Genomic DNA, 20,325 nt, shown 5'->3' with positions numbered 1-20,325 from the left:
AATAAAGAAGAAGAAAAAAGAAGAAGAAACGGGCAAGACATTCTTCGTTACCGCTTTCCCCCTAGCACGTGACCGATCCTCCAAGCGTCATAATTCATCCTTCGTTTCCTATACGCACACCCCTTTTCGTAGTTTTTCTCTACTTCTTCCTTTACTCCCTGCAGAAGCTTCCTTTCCTCTCTCTCTCTTCCATCGTTTCTCGATCGTTGGCTCTCTGTCTTTATATATATATATATATCGACCTGTCATTCAGTCGATAAGTCTGCGCAGGCTGACGGGGAATAATTAATACACCGGCGGCTTAATCGCGAGCTATGGATACACCGTCAGACTCTCGTAATCAAGGCAAAGGTAAACGAAAGTGCGCTGAAAATTGGATTCGCGATAAGCGATTTGGTTTGGATAAGCGTTTTATTATTATTATTTTTTCGATCGCGCGTCGATCCCTCCCCACTATCCTCGTTCCAAAATTGTTATTTATGTTTAATCAAAGTTATCACGTTACGCGTGCCGATTATTTCGCGACAAATACCCTGGGATGATAAACCAGCGGCGCGCGTTTAAAAAATACGAGGAAAAATGTTGGCGAATGCAAGATTGAACGCAAGATACACGATTTATGGAACGTATTCGCTGTATAAACTCGATCCTACGCTTGGAGCATCGTGCCAAAAGGATGTTTAACCGAAACGTAGATACATACTCTCGACTACATCGAAACGGTAACAATCTCTATGTTTCTCTCTGAATGGCGGAACGTGAGAGAGAACATCGGATCGGGTATAAAAGAAACCTGGATCCAAAGGCCACGTTCAGAGAGAGAGAGAGAGAGAGCGCGGATGGTATTTAACGTTACACGTTCATAGACGAAAATTCGGAACAGAGCGGCGAATCGATGGCCGCCGGGTTTATTTGCGAATCGTGCATCTCTGCGGAGATTCCGCTTTAATGGAAGCGGGAGAGGGTCGTAGGCGATCGTTTATCGCGATCGACGAACGTCCCCACGAGATATATCCCGAAACTGGGTGATGTTTACCTGGCGGGATCCCGGCCTGGATGGAAACTGGCCGAATAGGAATGGAAAATTCCCGCATAACAATTGTTTAGAATTTCTAAATAAACACACGTTTCGCGCATCCACCGTACAGAACGGTGTGCAAACGATGATTACCTATAACCGGATTGCAAATTATTATTAGCCCGCACACTGGTTCTCGGGAACGTTACTCGCAGAAGCGCGAGTATCGCGTAATTGTTGCCCTTGCGTTGTACAAGATTTGTTTACAACAATCGGTTTAACTCTCCGCGACCCGTTCCCTTTGTATACGCTGTATGCTCTATGCAACGCGTTGCACGTTGTATTTTTGCTCGAAACGGGTGAACGGTTTAATTTATGGAAAATAATAATAATAACGAAGCGATTCGATTGGAATAATTTATGGTTTGTCCGTTTCTTTTTTTTTTTTTTTTTATTTTGTACAACGGGAATCGGGAACGAAGAACAATTTGGATTATCGGGGAGGAGAGGAGCACAGGAGGGATGTATAACACGGAGGAGATAAAAGCGGACGAGCGGAAAAAGAGATTTTATCGTCGCTTTAGTTAGTTCCATCCGGTGTTTCCGGTTGGCGGTGATCATTGTGCGTGTACGTAAACGAACGAAATTCGCCAAGTTGAAAATTACTCGAGACGTAACTCGCGCGAAACTTTATTACAGGCCGTAATTTTTCTAAGAGTATCAACGAGCGGATCGTCGCTGTGATCGTCGAAGCGTTCCTCGCTTCTGGCGGGACTGCGTTACGCGTTAATTCATCGAACGTTCTTCCACTTCTTTTCTCTCCTCTCTCTCTCTCTTTCTTTCCCTCCGCTCGTTCGCTTTATAATTGTCGTATCTTATTCCTCGAAATCTCTGGTGAACGAATCGAGAGAATGAAAATTTTTCCTTTGAACGAAGTCGATTGAATTTTTGACGATTCGCTTTTGGCGAAAAGAAAAAAGAAGCAGCAGATTCTTACACGATCTATCATCATCCGTGACAATACGACAAGTTGACCGGGTTTGGGGGTTGGATAGAAATTTATGCTAAGCGCGCTTACGTACTTACCAACTTAATAATAAAGTTGCAGGGTGTGCCCGATCGTTTGCATATTCCCGGACAATCGTCCATGGTCGTCGTCCATCGCGGCGGATCCCCTCCCGTTTCGAACACGGTGGTAAATTAACGTGGAAAACTCGAGAGATACTCCATTTTTCCGGGTTAACGAGCAAACTTTTCAGAATTATCCCCCGCTGGAAATTTTCGAATGACGCGCGTATCGCGATCATACAGCGAAATAATCCCATTGAAATCAGGCCGTTACGCGCTTTTAATCGCGCGTGATCGCGCGAGATAAGGATCTAAACCCCGTTTATTTGAAGGGGACAAGTTTTCGTCCATCGCGCCAATATCTTCTTCCCATCGTGGATATCGCGTAACGCGATTGCGGCTAATGCAACGACAAACGCAGTTAACTCGTGGCGCGTAACGGGCGGATCGCGTGTCGCTCGATCGCGAAAAACGGCGGGCCAGTTATCACGCGTGGATCGATGCCGCTCGTGTAAAAGCTGCGAAACATGCGGGTAGATCGGGTTCGGTCGGATTTCCAGGGAAACAGGAGCAGAGGAGGAGGAGGAGGAGGGTTAATGGCGCGATTTCGATCCGCGAAAAACGTTCCGCTTTAATTACACCGGCCCCTCGTTTTCCTCGCAAACGCACTATCCCCGTTTTGTTGTAATATTCATTACCGCATTATTACCGATGTCGTTTGCCCGACTTTTTCTTTACCCCAAGCATCGCTAATTACGCCAATGATATCCGTTAATGAAATCTTAATGAAGCGAATGGCATTTAATTGGCATTTCCATCGACACGTCGGATGATAAATATATATCGATTCCTTCTTCCTTTTTCTCGAGAAGGATAGATCCTCCTCCTTAATGGTGCACGATGGCGATTTGAAATTCTTGGCGCGCAGCGACGAGATATGTAACACGGGTGGTTTATCTGTCCCTTTACGGTACGCCACGTCGCGAGTCCGCTATCTCCGACCATAATTCCCCATTAAACGTTGCCTTGACGCGTTCCTTCCCCCCTCCCTCGCTTTTTCTCCTTCTCTTCCCACCCGCCTCCTTCCCTTCATCCTCTCATTTTTCTTCCCAGCCTCCCCTTCTTTATGCCTCACCACGAAGAAGCCTTTGTTCCCGCGTTCCTTTTTCAGCCGACGGCTATTTATGATACGCCGTGGAAAACATTTCCCGTATATCATGGAACAAACTTACATGAACTCGTCCTGGGGGAGGAGGAGGAGCAGGATAAAGAGAAGGAGAAGCACAGCAACGCAAGGGAGGGGGCCCTTTCTTCGGCCTTGCCACCAACTAACCCACCGTTTCGCCGGTGTTACGTACGTGTGCGCGCACGCTTCGTCCGCCCGGACGATCTCGCGCAGGATGTATTTCCACCGTCGTTTCCTTCCCTCTCTTTTCTTAAATCTTCACCGATATTGTCACTATCAATTTTCCAAACAATGTAATCCAATACTTTCCTCCCCCTCCTGCTTTTTCCGCCTTATTTTCCACGTATCGTATTTTCCACGCTCGAGACGAGAAGAAAGAGAGAGAGAGGGAAGGAACGATACGTAACGATCGTCGTTAAAGAGAATTTCATTTCGTAATATACAGCGGTTGGCTTTTAATCCCAACCCCTATCCCCTCCTCTTTCTATTCGTTTTATTAAACTCGACCTCCTTGGTCCTTCTGTTCGCAGCATCAGCACCTTCCTCCTTCTCGTCCCTTCGCGTTTCCCCCTCCCCTCGGCTTCAGGAATATATTTCGCGGGGAAGAAACTTGGTCCAACTCGTGATCCCTCCGTGTGTAGGGCGAAGGAGTCGAAGGAAGAGGCTTCGTTCCAGGGGAGAATATCGGCGAGAAATTATCACCACTGCACTTTACGCTGCGCGGAGAAATTTCACGAGAATTTCGTTGGAAATTTTATCTTTTCCAGGCTGGCTCGCCCCCGACCTCTGGAATAGATATATACGCATACATACGTATATTTCTTCGATCGTTTCACGCGTCGTTTCCATCCTCGCTATCATTACAGGATTTATCCGTTTTTTTTCTGGTTGCAGAGATACGCAGCACCATGCCGCCGATGATAAACGAGAAGGTGGTTTATACGTCCGCGCGGCTGAAAGACACCGTTGTGATACCGTGCGTCGCGTACGGGAATCCGACCCCCACGAACAGGTAAGAGACCGTCACCAACAGGATATACGGATGTACGAATTTGTTGCTCTTTTGCGTTCTCCCATCGGTCCTCGTAAACTTGCGTATTCGCCACGAAATACGGCGAAACTTCTCCAAACGGATGCTGGACTCCTGATCCTCCAGATTTTCGCGCGAGATTCTCTCGGAAGCGTGATCCCGGATCGTTTATCCGACCCGGTTTCGAGGTATTCGAGGTCGAATCTGTCGTTCCAGGGGGAGACGGTTCGCCTTTCCGCTTGCATCTTGTTGTTTCACTTATCTTGATTACGAGATAGAGGCTGTCTCCCTGCCCGCTTTTATCGAAACGAGTTATTGATCCCTTTCGTTGAACGGGAAAAGTCTCGTTTAATTCTCCTCCTCGTTTCTTTCCTCGTGGCAAACTTAACTTTTTCGTGGAGATTGAAAGTATGTTCGCTTCGCTGGGAAAAAAGGAAGAGACGTTTGGTCGGGCGAACGATTTTGTGGCGATGATTAGAATGGGAACAACGAAGCGACGATTCGTATCGAATTGCAAGCGGAGACGCGTTGGAAAAAGGAGAGGCAAAGCTTTGACCGAGAATGAATGCACGGCCATTCGACGGGGCAACAAAAGGATTTCCCGGCCCGAGACCCGACGTGTTCCGTAATTGCCGACTTTCGGTGTACTCGAGTACGATTCACTTACGTGGCAAACAGTTTCCCGATACAACGAGGCGTGGGGTATCGGAGAAGTTTAATTGGCTCGGCGGCTGGATAGGGAAGAGAAGGAGGAGGAGGAGGAGGAGGCTTTTCCCCTCCGTTGAAAAATATTTCGCTCCAAGTTGGCGCGCGTGCGGTCGTCCACTTGCCTCCTCTCGAGAGGGTAAGGTTCGCGAGAAAAGGTTTAAATATCGCGACACACCCCACCCTCTCGCTCGTCTCGTTTCAAATTGCTTTCTCTGTTCCGTTTCCTCCCTCGGGTAAACGGATGTTCCGCCGCGCAATTAACCGGTAAACGACCATTTACTTTTCGCCGTGGTCGAGGCTTGCCACCGCGTTACGCCAGCGCAACACCAGACGCTAAATTGAAGATAGCTCTTTCTGGATTAATAAGACATCCGGTCGCGTCGTGCCCCGCCTCTTCCGTTAAAATTTCCTTTAAATAAATTGATGATTTATAATTCGCCAGTTGCGGCCAGTTCGTTATTGAAATGTAAAAATTTCAATTTCCGCGTCGAGATCGCTTATTTCGAGGAGAGGCTCGCATTCCGCGATGGAAAGGGGTGTTTCGTTGATTCGACGAGGAGGAAAGCTGTTGTCTCGTCACAAAACGTGGTTTCAGGATTTTCACGATTTCACGTTCGAAGAGGGTGGCGCGTGGTCGTCGCGAATGACAATAATAACGACGTCGAAGGAAACGAGGCGCGAAATCCTCGTGTTTCTCTTACATTAATGCTAATTTCGAACGTGAAACGCGTGTTATTTCGGCCGCGAAAGTTCATCTCCATCCAGTGAAAAGGAGACACGCGTTCTTCGTTAGTGGTATCGCGCCCCAAAAAGAAGAGATGAAAAGGAAAAGAGAGAGAAAGAGCAGAAAGAAAGTTTGATCGTCTTTGAAGGAGTTGGAATTAGAGAAGCACGGATTAGCCGAACGATCTTTTGATACAACAGATTTAAATTAAATTGAGAAGAAGCAGGCGTGGAACTGGGTAAAAATGGAATCGTTTATTCGGTTACTCGGTCGATATTGACGAAGATTCGATTCTTCTTTAGCCGGTACTTCACGAGTTATGAACTCTGGAAAACTCTCTCTCTCTCTCTCTCTTTCTCTTCTCGATACATCGCGACCAATCCAATAAACTCGAGCGTACATAAGAAACGAAACCACGGGTATAATAGAGCCGTGGAATCAGGCACAAAGGGAAAGCGAACACGGGCGAATAAAGGAGAGGAAAGGCTCGATGAATTTTCTTTTCGTTGATCGTTTGGTTTCCCATGCGGATTCGAGCGAAGATGGGAGAAAGATAGAAATAAGGCGGAAAGGGGTGGGTGGAAAAGACAAAGGAATCGCGTATTAATGTATTTATTATTCGATCCCGCTCGAAACGGAACGAAACGAAAGGAGGAAAAACGAGCTCTCGACCGGTTTCATATATCTCCTTTCATACTTGAACCTCGACGAGATTATTAAACGTGAAACGTGTCCTTTTCCTCTCCATCCCTCGCGCGGACGCGTAATGGAAATTTCTCGCGGTCGTCTCGTACCGTTCCAAGATCGTATTATCTCGAGTCTCCAAAATTCGCAGATCGCATACGCGACCTTCGTCGGATCGTTACAATAGCGACACACAGGCATTGTCAGGCCGGGTATGCAAATTCGCATGGCGGAAGGTACAAACAAGGAGATATCGGTTTATTAGCAGTTTCCTTCCCCCAGATGTTCGACATCGGGGTAATCAATCCCCCGATTGACCCCCGTTGATCGATACTCCGCGAGAACGACGATTCGCCGTCGGTGCATCGTCGCCTTCCAAGGAATTTCTCCGTCCGTGGATAATAATCGATTAGCGGGAGAAAGGATGGGGGGAGAGACAGGATGGGACGCGTGAGGCAGGACGCGATACGAGGCGCGCACACGCATGACCGTGTAGCGCATGGTGTGTGTGCATGGATGTCGGGGATGCGGCAAGGTGAGGCCGCTCCAAGGTACATAGACGCGAGGAGCGTGGTGTGGGTAGCGCAAACAAACCGACCGCTGATTACAGAGACTGCTTCTGACAGCCCATCAAATATTCCGCATTTACGTGTACGTCGACGTCACCGAGTATTCCGTGCTTGTGTTCGTCGTCTCCTTCTCTCGCCTCGATCTTCGTCCTCTGTCCCCACCGCCTCTTCCGTTCGGTCGACTGGGCTGACGGAGGAGAGGCGGCAGCCGTGGAGGGATACGAGAGAAAGAGCGTGGAGAGAGGGGGGAAGGGGATGGCGGCAAAGGATAAGCAAAAGGATCGGAGGGAGACGGATAAAGGAGGGAAGAGACAGGATAGAGGAGAGAGAGGGAGCGTGGTCCTATCCTCCCATCCCTACCACCTGTCTTTCCTTCCCTCCGCCAATTTCCCTCCGTAAATTCGATTATCTATAGGTATACTCCTCGTCGTTTCCTCCTCTTTCCCCCTCTTCCCCCGGACTACCAGAGTCCGACGACTCTTCAACCTCATCGGCGTCCTTCCGCGCCTCTTACCTTATCCCGCGCTCGTACTCCCGCGAGCCCACCGACATGCCGCTTTTCCGAACCTTCCACGTACACGCGCGCGTGCACGGGAGAAGGATAGGGGGAGGTCAATCACCGGCCGAGAAGGATAGTGCCGGCAGGCGAGAAGGAGAAGGTGGAAGATCGTTTTTGGACCGAGTATATTACGAGGGTACCACGTCCCCCAGGGACGTTACCTTAGCGCCGAGATTGGATAGGCTGGAAAATATTCGACGCCCGAGATTCTGGCGGGGTCCTGGCGAGAGACTCCCAACTTTGCCGCGTTTCTCCGCGTTTTTTGGATCTTGTGGCGATCTTCGATTTTCCCACGTTTCAGCCTCCTCCTGTTACCGAGATAAGGGACGAGGCGGTGCAAAAGTAAGTTTCCAAGAATAATATTTATCGGGGTAACGCGAAGGCAAATGGTCGAATCGCGGCCGCTTAAGGGAACAAAATCAATAGCGACCGCGACGAAAATTTTATTTTCCAAGCTCGGCTCGGTAAATATTGACGCACCCGTTCGCGCGCGTTTCAACGTAACGCAAATGTTTTCCTTCGTTTTGCACGTTGCTGCGAGCAATCGTCTCTGAAATGTCGCCACGGGGGGCGTATTAATAACGGTGGTTAATTTTAGAAACAGGTATAAAACGGGACGCGGAGAGAGTTGCCCCTAGATCCCCCCAAGATCGAATCCGCTCGGTGTTTCGAGCGCTGGCGAGGTCAAAGGTCGCGCGTGCCCGCCGAACATCGATTCGATTATCCACCCACGTCTACGGGAACCCACGCTTTTCACCATTTTCGGGAATTCGCGTCCGCTCCCCTCGAAACCAACGCCTCCCCGTTCATCCCCTTTATTTAAAGATCCGCCCGTATCAACCATTTTCCTCCGTATCCGATGCGCCGACTGCGGGCAGAACCGCAGTTTATCCATCCGCTTGTTCCAGCGTTTTGAAAACGTGCCAGTACGTGGAGGCGCGGGTTTTGCGAGGGTTCCTGCTGGAAACGCACGTAGACGCGCGCGCTCGGAAGGGGAGGGGTGGAGGGGAGGAGAAAGAGTGGAAAAGAAGAGAGAGAGAGGAGGCGAACGTGTGCACAATTCACGGCCGTGCGTTGCGTGTATTCAGTGTTCCCAATGAAACAGTTGTTATTTTGTGGTCGGCGAGTGCACTGGAGAGATACACCGTTGGAACGGAAAGGCTCGGTCGGATATCGCCCTCTGTTTCTCGCTCCGGTTCTGTTATTTTTCCCTCGCCACAGCGAGCTGAATCTTGAGCAACGATCGAACGTAATGTAACGCTGTATCGCAGCGAGGCGGGTGGGTTGGTTGGTTGGCTGGTTGGATGGTTGGATGGTTGGTCGGATGGTTGGACGGTTGACTGGAACGGTGGAGCGTTACGATTCATCGAGTCCGGCCAGTCAGTGAAGCGAGCGTACGCTCGAGTCGACAGTGGTATATCCCGCTCGCCGTGGGACGGAATCTTCCGACGTGCGTGCCGCTCCTTGTTCCTCTTCTTCACCCTTTGATTATCGACTCTCCCTTTCGCGAGGATTCGTCGAAACGGAATTTAATTTAACTAATTTAAACCGATACGGATATGGATATTTCTGTAAACGATATATCGCGAGCCTCGACGGGCGAAACTTTCGTGGAAATTTAGTCGACCGTCGGTCGGTTGGGATACCGGTTGGAAAAATTCTAAGATAGAATTTTCGATCGTGGCGCCGTTTCTTTACGATCCACGACGCGAAACTCGTGCATCGTTCCCTTTTATCGCGAATCTCGAGACGAAAAGCCCCTCCCCCCTGCCCAACGTTCCGATACTCGGGAAAATGCAGGGTGGATACGATGTTCTTCTCATGTGGTTGTTCTGCCGCAGGTGGTACTACAATAGGAACCAGAGGGAGGAGCCGGTCGAGGATTCGTCCGGGCATTACGTGGTGCGAGACGGTTCGTTGATCATACAAGGCGTCCAGGAGAGCGACGGTGGATCGTACATGTGCACCGCTAGTAATTCCGAGGGCAGCGAGTCCATGGAAGTGAGGTTAACGGTGTCTGCGCCATTAAACGTCCACGTCCAACCATCGATCCAGACCGTTGATCTCGGGAAAGCCGCTCATTTGGTAATCGACAACTTCCATTTCTCCCCCCGAAAAACGTAACGTCTCGAACGTTCGTCGCCTTGCAACGTTTCTCTCCCGCGACGATTGGTCAACTCGGTGACTAAACCGAGAAGAAGATGTAAGAAACGCAGGCGCGGACCCGAATCTCGAGGTTCGTCCACCGGTAAATTGTTCGGCCGCATTCGAGCGATTCGCCGCGGTCCACGTTCGGGGATAATTCGATTTTGAGGAGGGGGTCGGGATGCCGCTCGCGTTTTTTCCCGCAATCTCGTTTTCGAGGGGAAAAGGAAAAGGGAAAGGAAACGCGTGAGGACACGGGGACCGTTCTCATCAAGCCCCTTTTTCTCTAAACTGCTTTTCAGACGTGCAGCGCAAGTGGATTTCCGCAGGCGGCGTTGTACTGGCTGAAGGACGGCCAGCCATTGAGAACGGGCGCTCGCATAAGGGCGGTTTCCAGGGAACGTATTTCCGTGATGTCGGTCGCAAGAGAGGATCGCGGCATGTACCAGTGCTTTGTGAGGAACGAGTATGAAATGGCTCAAGGAATCGCGGAATTGCGGCTGGGCGGTGAGTCTTTGTTTGCTTACCGTTTTCACGTCCACGCCGCCGACCGAGAAGACGAAGGAAAGGAAGAAAATGGTCTGAAAAATCGCTCGTTTCGTTTCGTTTCGAGGAGCGATTTCGTTCGAAAGAGGGATATATTCGAGATTACCCGTTTAATTCTTGCGCGCAATCGTCTTTTTCCTCGCGGGGAAAAGGAGGGAGCTCGGCCAACCTCCCTGTAATATCCATTATACCGTTTAAACGATTTTAAGCAACCCTCGCCCTCCCACTTTCCCTCGTTGGAACAGAAACAGCTTAACGAACGTTCCGCGAAATGAAACGTTTAAGACACTCCGACGTGCCATCTAATGACATCGCGTCGCACAGTTTTCAATTGCTCCGCGCCAAAGTCTTGGTCCGCGCTATTAAAACTCGACCGCTCGTTAAATCGTGAAAGCGAGGAATTTGCATTTTATCCCGGACATGCGGCGTGCAGGGGGAGAGAAGGGGGAGAGCTCTCGTTCTTGAGGGATCGTTTTTCTTTCGAAAAATCCATCCATCGAGTCGGTCGTGATTCCGGGAATATCTTGGAACTCGGTCCAACGGGGGGATCTGTTTGAAAGACCGAATTGGAAAGAGAGCACATCCATAAGGGGTTAGGGAAGAAGGGAAGAGGGGGGAGGACTTGTTTGTCGAGTGAATGGTTCCGCGGTGATAGGTTGCCGATGGTTAATGCAGTGGAACTCTTCCCCCATACGATCCATTCCCGGTTTGCGTGCCACTCCATCGTAACGCGTTTTCCATCACCCCAACCCCTCCCCTCCCCCGGCTTTCCTTCAGCGAAGTACGTGCCATTTTTGCGCGAAAATGGCCACATCGTTTTCCCGATCCGTGCCTCGCCACGGAGACCGATGTTTGCTTGCCCGTTAATCGCACCCATCCCGCTCCCATCCTCCACGCTTTTAATTATCGAATCTCGATAGTCACGTACCAGTAGCTAATGCTCCATCCTTAAGGCGATTTCCATTCCGATCGTTCGGATTACCGTTCGTATATATGTGTATATATACACGTATACACGTATGTACACGATGGAACGTCAACTTAACGCGGAAAGCGTCGAACCAAAGCAACGAATACGCGATTCAAAGCTTGGTCGTCGAGGCGACGTTAAAACGTTAAAGTACTTTTCGCTCGTCGTCCTACAAAAAAAAAAAAAGACCTTTTCTTCTCCTCTCATCCGATGCCGGCACGATAAAGTGTGTCAAACGATTGCGATCGACCGTTCGTCGTCGTGGCCGTCTAGGCTCCGCATCTCGCTCTCGTTGCGAGACGCTTTGCCGTTGTTGTTGAAGCGCGCGACACCTCTCCCCCCCGTTTCGTCATTTCGATGTAAAACAGCCGCCGTTGTCGACGAACGCGCCTCCGTTTCCCGCAACTCTTGTTCTTTTTTTTTTTTTTTTCCCCTCCGCGCACGATACGTATCGATACCGGTCATATTTCGGCGAGAGGCGGGGTCGCGAATGCTTTTTCCATTAACCGGGGCATCGAGCCTCCGCGATCGGAGTTACGGTTCCGAAGATTTCAATTAAAACACTTTTACCGTGGCAGATTGCCTTTCGGCCGGCCCCGGGCACGGTTACAGGGAATAAAGTGTCCGTGGAGCGATTTCGCGCCCGGCAAAGCTTCCTCCGGCCGACCGAGCGGCATCGAGGCCTCGTTTCACCCCCATTTTCGCGGCTATCGTCGTCCCGCCCCCCACTAACGTATTTTCCATCGCCATCCTGCCGCGGGCATCACGCGCTATTTTTGCGCGAAAATGGCCTCGTTTGCTGTCCACCGCTCCATCCCAACGTGCCGCATTAATACACTATCGAGAACCACGCGATACCCGAATATCCCGGGAAACACAATCAAGCCAATTCACGGCGCCTGCATTTTTTTCTTTCTTTCTCTCTTTTTTTTTACAACGATACGCGATTCGCGTGGAAACAAATTCGCGTTCCGTTTCGTTTCGTCTCGAATTTTCGAAAGTTCGTCTTTTGACTTTCGATCGAACGGTTGTCCCTTTCTCCGTTGAAAGGAAGGAGTTTGGTGTGCCTTTTTTGTTTCTTCTTGTTTTTTTTTTGTTTTTCGATCGAGGACGCCAGTTGGTCCTCGCCCTCCAAAGATTTCCTCCAACGATTTGTATCCGGTGATGAAACTCGCCACGTACTTTCCCCGCCATTAGCCACGCCAGCAACTTGGATGCCCGTTGAAACTTGAAATTTTCTTTCCCACGGGCGAAAGAAACGTCGGCGGTGATTGACGTCGGTGGCCGAACGATACAATGGCGCCAGCTTTCTTTCACCCTCGATCCTCGAACAATCAAGCCTGGACGAGAGGGATATCGAGGAGAGGTGAAACTATTCTTTCCCCCTTCGCAACTGCCGCTCAATCCCCAGCGTGGGGGTAATTGAAGAGGCGAAGGGGAGTGTGGGGAGCACTGCTCTTGGTGGCGGCCCGCTATAGAAACAAGAACAGGAGCAAACAACGGTAATGGATTCAACCTTTGAACGGCTCGCTCGCAATTGCATCTGGCCGCAATAACATGCCGCAACCGTCCCGTTACACCGTTAAGCGATTTTTCATTAGCCTTAAACGTGGCTACGATTTCTTCTTTCCCTTTCTTTTTTTCTTCTTCCATCCTTCGGTATTCGCTTTCGTCAGTTTATACATCAAGAGAGAAGAGAGAATATAAGAATATAAAATTTCTCGGAAAATATTCCTTCGACCGATTATCTCCGATCGAAATTTCGAAGGTTCGAGCCGATTTTCCACGATAGGAAAATTCGTGGCCATTAGCCCCTGCCGTTAGAATTCTTCTCGGTCGCATGATTTCTAAGCTGCAGGGCGTACAGTGTACATTAGGTGGGGATTGCCCGCAGCACGATGGGATAGTTAGTACCGCCAGCCTGGATTTGCATACGCTAACGAGATTCCTGCGATTTTGCCGATGCTTTGCATGCCGGCCGAGCACGATCCCGCTCCATCCTGCGCCACCTGCCTGCGTCTATTTATTATGCGTCATAGATACGTCAGGGAAGAAGGCGCGTCACCAAGGCAAGAGGGAACGAGATACCCGTGGAAAATGGGGTTTGGAGAGATCGTCGGTGTTAGTAGTTACCGCAAGTAGTCTCGAGAAGCGCGAATGTCGCGCGTCGTTCCCTCTATTAAACGCGTCGTTCAACTTTACGGCGAAATTCGCGTATCAGAAACCGCATCTCCGCCAATTGCCTGCCTTTCGATGCATATCGGACAAGTTTCGCTCCAAATATTGCACCAGTTATATCGAGAACGAACCCATGTATCTATCGTATGCATATACCATATTCGTACGTGATATCTTTTCTCTCCTTTTTTCTTCTTTTTTTTTTTTTTTGGATTATTGACGTCGCACGTGCGACTATCCATCGAGTATTTATCGCCAATATGCCCCGAGCCAATTGGATTTTATTTTTGGATTGTGTGTTCGAAACGACGCGATTAAACGATCGAAACGAAATTCGGCTAACGAGTGGAAGAGATAAGAGTTCGGTTCGGAGGAAAGATCGGATCGGGTAATAATAATAAGAACGGTTGGTTACGGTTGGATAAAGGGGAGGAAAAAGCTGGGCCTTGTTTTCACTTGCAGGGAAAGGGAGGGGGAATGAAGTTTCTCTACGAGGCGCGTCGGTCTCCGCAGATTTTTAATTTAAATTGCAATCACCTCCCCCCTCTCCTCCGGCTAAGAGGCACGCTCGCGAGTACTGGTTATATTTGACGACAGCCTCGGCTATTATTTACACGGCGATTCTCGTTTTCTTTCCAGGCGAACGATAAACAAGCGGTCTACCCTGTTAACGTTTCATTAACATCAACCTCGTTCGCTGAACCGGCGCTTTTCCTGCGCGAAACTGTCTTATATTATAACGGAGGGCGGAGACCCTGTTGGTTGGATGGTTGGATTAAACTCTTAAATTTACGGAACGAGAGGTTAAAATATTTCGAAAAAAATCATTCGAGAATGAATTCGAAATTCATCTCGTAATTTTACGAGAAATGGAAGAAGAAAGAGAAGGAAAGAAAATAGATTAACAAGACAGAGGATTGCGCATGATTTTTCTCTCTTTCCACTCTCAGACGTCCGTTTCGAGCCACCTTGGTAAACAGGCAACCTCGAAGCAGGACGCTTTTAAAGATTATTCCGCGTCCTCCAAGGACGCAAAGTTGCCCGTGCACCCGGCTTCGAAGGCGAAATAACGAGGCGGACTAATTGGACAGACGTAATTGTTAATTTACTAATAGCTTCCTAGGTCCGCCAGTCTTTTAATTATACGTTCTCGCCGTTCTCGCACCGCCGTGATTTCGAATTTTCATTACCAAGTTTCTACTCTGCGCCACGATGAAACGAGATCATCGCTCCCTATGAACGGTCACGAGTCCCGTGAAATATCCGATTCTTTTCGATTCTTTCCTTTCAAATAATTATCCAACGAATCTTCTCGAAATTGAATCTTCTCGACTCGTTCCTTTTTCCACGTTCGTTCGAATATACGGCAATTACCCGAAAGAAATAAATTTCATCTGGAAATGAAACAACGCAAAGTTTGATTTGTGATTCTCGAAAGAAAAGGAAAGAAAGAAAGAGAAATATCGAAGCGACCGCGAAACTCCCACTCGATGTTTTCCTCGTGACACCTCGTAGAGCATCAAAGTTGTTACACGGCGTGCAAGAATCAAGGTATGCATACGAAAAGTTGTAGGAAAGTCGGCTGTTATTTCGTAGCCGACGTGCTCGCGCTTATGAAGTTCATGAATTCATTACCGAGAGGGCTCGTTACGCGGGGTGGCACGTTCATTTAGAGCCCTTCTGGAACTGGAACGTATATGCCTGCGCCACGGTTATTTTCAATGTTTCTTCGTTAAGTCGCGCTCCTCTTAATCCTTTCCCGGCTTCCATTAATCTTCGGGCCAATTATTTAATGGAAAATCCAGCCGCTTATTAAGGTCCACTTAATGAGAAGGGATGTGACGTATCGAGGGGATGAACGCCGTCTCCTTTCCGTTTCCCACGACGGGAAAAACCTTATAAATTTTATCGCGAGGAGCACAGGATACAACCCAGTGTGACCCAGATACGCCGAATGGACGAATCAAAGATTCGTTCTGGGTCTCCCATCCGATCGAAATATCCATCTAAAGCTGAAAGAAAAAAAAAAAAAAAAAAAAGAAAAGAAAATCCCTCCGATTTTGATTCGTATTTATTCTCCCTCCTTCAAATACGAATTTAATCTAGCGAGCACGATCGAAGGTTGGGCGAGCAGCGCGAGGGTAGATCGGCAGCACGAAGTCTATCTCGTAAATAAATAGCCGGATATTAGCGGAGTGGTGGGAGCGGCGGGGCAGAAATAGGTGGTAATTAGCGAAGGAGAGAATCGAGAGCTGGATGGAGGAAGAGGTGGAGGCTTATAGGGGGGGTTGAGGCGGATCGAAGGAGAGAGAGAGAAAGAAAGGCAGGGAAAATGGGAGGAGAGGAGGAAAAAGGAGGGAGGGAAAAGGTGGAGCACGCATCGGTTGGTTGGAGGATATGGTTGGAGATACGTGTAATCCGTAGCGTAACGTCTGTTAACAGAGATCGCGCCGCAACTGGTCTACAGGTTTATCGAACAGACAATGCAGACCGGTCCATCGGTTTCTCTGAAATGCAGCGCCGCGGGTAATCCGACGCCGCAAATTTCCTGGCTGCTGGATGGATTTCCGCTTCCGCAAAACGACAGACTCCTGATTGGCCAGTACGTGACCGTGTACGGGGACGTAATATCGCACGTGAACATCTCGTCGGTGAAGTCCGAAGACGGGGGCGAGTACGAGTGCATCGCGAGCAGCCGCGCTGGCGAGGCGAGCCACTCGGCGAGGCTCAATATTTACGGTGAGTACTCCGCGAGAGGCGAGAGGTGGAGAGAGAGAGAGAGAGAGAGAGAGAGGGTAAAGATTGTTAAGGAGAAGAATCGTCGACCGGTGTCGATTGAAATTGACTGGAAACCCCGGGGAATATTACGTTCCATCTCTCTCTCTCTCTCTCTCGTTTTTCCTTTCCCTCTCCGTCTCTCCGTGGCTCGAATCGATCGCCGGGAATATCGGCTCGATGGGATCCTTTGTCATTAACCACCACCACCGTTCGAGGGGCGATTTCTGTTAATTAAAAATTGGCTCGTAGCTTTTGTTTTATCAACGAATTTTTCTTTTTCTTTTTATTTTTTTCTTCTTTTTTTCTGTTCAGCTTGGCGTGCCGTGTGCGAATGGCAAAATTCTCGCATCGCGATATTTCGCGAAGATAGACTCGACAGGGTACGATATTAGCAAGCAGAGTGAGTTTAAAAGAAAAATAACGAGTCTTATAATTTCATGACACTGGGGAAACACGGAGGATCGTGTCGATGCGACGACATCGAGGGAGGGAGGAAATCGCTGGAAGCGAAATATATGTTTCGTTGCTTGTCAATCGCAGGTTTGCCATATGTCAGGCCCATGTCGACGGTTTCGGCGGTCGCTGGGAAACAGTTTCACATCAAATGCCCGGTCGCCGGTTATCCCATCGAATCGATCGTTTGGGAGAAAGGTGAGTATTAATCTCCCCTTCTGTCTTCCCCTTTCGTAAAAAAAAAAAAAAAAAAGAAAAGAAAAAAGAAAAAAAGAATACTTGTATCGTGGATATCGTGGATCGAAAAGGGCTCGATCATCGTTCCCTCGAATTTATTTTAAATTCCGTTCGATCGCGATCACGAGAGGGGAGAGAAATTGAGCGGTCACGTTGTTAGCAGATGGAGTAAGGTTGCCCACAAACATGAGACAGAGGGTTGCGAACGGCAGCCTGTTCATCGATACGGTGCAACGAGCCGCCGATCAGGGCACGTACACGTGCACCGCTAGGAACAAGCATAATTTCACCTCTCAACGATCGGTAGAAGTGCGCGTTCTAGGTGAGTAAACTGCACACGAATATTTTCCGATACCGGTCTCTTTTTCAGGGTTTCGCAGAGCAGATGCCACGATATCCGAATACCCTATCGGTCACGCGCGGTACATCCAACCTGTATGATTTGCATAATTTCGGACGGATATATCGATTTGACGTAACGCTCGGAGATTTTTATACGTATAAACGCTTTAAATTTCTCGTATGTTCGCTTCTCGTTTCTCTCTTTGCTCGAATCATACGAATCAAACGAAATCGTAACGATTCCAACAGGAAGTGGAGGAGTAAAGGAACACCGCGTGTGACCGATTCGAGGTATGAAAGGCCGATTATCGGCGGATAATCGGAACGGTGACATATCCGAAGTTACATCATCCCTTTGTTCGATACGTTCTGCCTCCGCCCCTCCTTCCCTGCCTTCAACGGTAATTTTCCATCCCTATGGCAATCGCATATTAATTACGATTCGTGTATGCATAACATCCCGTGTTTGATGCGTGCCGCCAAATTTACCTTCGCACGATGTTTCTGTATTAGGTATTACGAGGTAAATTCCGTATACTCCGTTGTTCATCGTTGGCCGAGATCAGTTAACGCGGGGCAAGCATCAGTGTTTATCGAGTCGTGCGCGAATTTTCAAAATGGCGTAAAACAACCGCGGGCAACCAGTTTTATCTCTTCTCGAAACCACCTATACCCACGTTATCGTCCTTCGATTGCGTCCTCCCTTTCCGTTAAACCGACGATCGAATTAAATTCGCGATATCTCGCGATCTTCCCTCGTCCTCTCTCTTCTCTCCTTTCCCTTTCTCCCACCTTATCGATTTTGGGATGGAAAACGTTTAAGGAAAACGGATCTCGAAGGGTTAAATTCGATTCGGAGCAAACACTCGAGAGAGGATCGCGCGCAATTTAATAGATGTTGCCTGCCGACGATCTATCTACCGTACCTATGATCCCGGCCAAAGCGCGACAGAAGTTGGAGAAAAATTCGAGAAACTTGGCCCAAGTTTTCTCAAAGGATCTTCTCTCTTTGGTCGCCGACTCACCGGTGGAATATCTTATTGGCGCGACTCTTAATCGTGCACCTGCCTTGGAAATCGTATCGCGCTCCCTTCCAACCCACCCGCCATTTTGTATACTTTGAGAAAGTATTTAAAAGCGATCTCCACCGAGGGTCGAATAAGTAATCGCTTCTCTACCGGGCTTGCTTCGCGTTTCCTCGCGAGGAGAGAGAGGGAGAGAGAGGAAAAAAGACGAAGATAGGGATGGGAATTCGATTAAACGTCAAACCGAGTCAACGAAGGAGGTGATGCGATGGAATCGATAATCCTCGTGCCGAAGTTAATTAACTCTCTCACTCTCTCTCCTACATGATTTTCGAGAAACCATTATTCGTCCTCCTCCTATTTACCCCGTATTTACCCCCAACACCACAACGATGGATAATCGCTTTCCGAATCCGCGTAACGATCGACTCGACTTCGTCTTACGTTCGATGATCGTCCATCGTCGAAGCTACGTGTGCCGTGCATACGCTGTGACCAGAGGGGACGATCGAAGGACCCGCACATAGAGAATGCTTCTGTGAAACCGCGACGGTGCACGGAGCCAAGATCTCTGGAAAAAGATTCACGAAAAAAACAGTTTTTCTCGACCAGGACGTTTCTTAGGATAGCTCCTTACGTGTACACGATCGTACACGATCTCTAAGGGATCACGGTGCAACGTGTGTATATATATATATACATAAATGTGCGCTAGAGCGTGTATTGTGTGCGTGTATATGCGTCTATCTCTATCTCTATCTCTCTCTCAATCTATCTATCTATCTATCTCTCTTTCTATCTCTTTATCCATCTTCTCTATATGTGCGTCAACGGATATCCGTGCGTTTGACAACACTCCGCGAACGAAGCCACGCACCAAGAGCACAGCACTTCACTGCATCGCTCAAGCATCTGTCCTTGCACGCGCTCGCCTAAACTCCGCTCTCTGTATATTACGTTACGTACGTGTACTTTTGTACATAAAAATTCATAGCGCGCCGACCCCCGCGTGCGCCCCTCCCCCACGGGGTGTACGCGCGCGTGCACGTGCGCGCTCGCGCGGTACACGGCCCCCTCCCTCCCCTTTAAAAAAGAATCTCGTCGTGCATCAAGCCTTGCGCGCCACGTCCAAGAAATTTTCTCCCTTCTACGCGATATATTTTATATATATATATGTAAGAGATAACGCTCTGCCAAGCGAAAAATATCGCTGACCGGCTTAATATCGACGCGCCACACCGGATATCCTTGATATTCGCGTGTTACGGTGCCTCGTTACTTGCGAGAAACGCGTTTGTCATTACCTATCGATCGTGCAAAGAATATAAGAGAGTTTACGAGGGATACGTTCTTTATTTATTTATTTTTTTGGATAAATCGTAGCGCGAAGGGAGAGTATCGAAATTCTACCGCGTTTTCTAAGAAGAATTTTTATATCGAGAGAAAATAAAAATTTCGATTCAATTGTATAATTCTCGAATCTGTATAATTTATCGTTACGTTGAAGTATCGCGCAAGTTTATCGGTCGAAATCGAGTTTAGTTTAGTTTCTACGGGTTTCTGCCCGAGGTAACCGACCTTTTCGATGAACGCTATATATATTTAACTCATCAAAGCGGAACCGCTCGTTCCCCTCGTCGTCCCGCAATTTTCTAACGTACGAGTATCCCGCGGAAGGAAGGAAGAAGAAAAAAAAAGAAAGTGGATAAAAGAAGCTGGCAGAGTATCGAGGGAGTAAGAACCGAGTTGCCGATCGAGTGGCGCGATTTCGCAAATGGAGGGGGCCCCTGTTCTCGCATTCGAGAACGCACGTGCACGCGCTACTTGTACATAAATATGCTGTTGTCGAAGCATCGATATTCTATTAACGTGACTCGAGCCGCCGTTTCTTTCGCAGAGCGATGCGCACTTCACCGGCCCCGAAAGCACCGCTTCGTATTACCCTTCCCCTCCTCGTACGTAGCCACTCGTTGCTCAACAAGCTTCGATTTTCACCGGCAATTTTCATAATCGAGACCGAAAAAGGAACGCGCAACACGACGTGTAAAAGCGCGAAACCACGCCACCATGTATAAACGCGGTTGAATCACGGCTCGAAAGCAATC

The 20,325-nt window shown here is 48.8% G+C and overlaps 1 protein-coding gene across 14 annotated transcripts in view; it reads left to right on the top strand.

Annotated features, from left to right (window-relative positions):
- Positions 1 to 20,325, top strand: part of LOC108002686 (cell adhesion molecule Dscam2) — a 120,141-nt gene that overhangs the window by 58,398 nt on the left and 41,418 nt on the right. For 11 of the 14 annotated variants that reach the window (XM_062071322.1, XM_062071321.1, XM_062071323.1 and 8 more), the window contains 6 exons: positions 4,167 to 4,284; positions 9,388 to 9,631; positions 9,994 to 10,198; positions 15,828 to 16,124; positions 16,704 to 16,814; positions 17,014 to 17,175. In XM_062071322.1, coding sequence (XP_061927306.1) covers positions 4,167 to 4,284; positions 9,388 to 9,631; positions 9,994 to 10,198; positions 15,828 to 16,124; positions 16,704 to 16,814; positions 17,014 to 17,175 — 1,137 coding nt within the window. The remainder of the gene's footprint in view (positions 1 to 4,166; positions 4,285 to 9,387; positions 9,632 to 9,993; positions 10,199 to 15,827; positions 16,125 to 16,703; positions 16,815 to 17,013; positions 17,176 to 20,325) is intronic. The other 3 variants (XM_062071319.1, XM_062071318.1, XM_062071329.1) reach the window with 1 other exon arrangement.

The sequence above is a fragment of the Apis cerana genome, linkage group LG2 (assembly GCF_029169275.1).
Source record: "Apis cerana isolate GH-2021 linkage group LG2, AcerK_1.0, whole genome shotgun sequence".
In the NCBI taxonomy this organism is placed as follows: Eukaryota; Metazoa; Arthropoda; class Insecta; order Hymenoptera; family Apidae; genus Apis; species Apis cerana.
The sequence above is the reverse complement of the archived record's forward strand: the minus strand, read 5'-3'. Positions and strand labels throughout refer to the sequence as shown.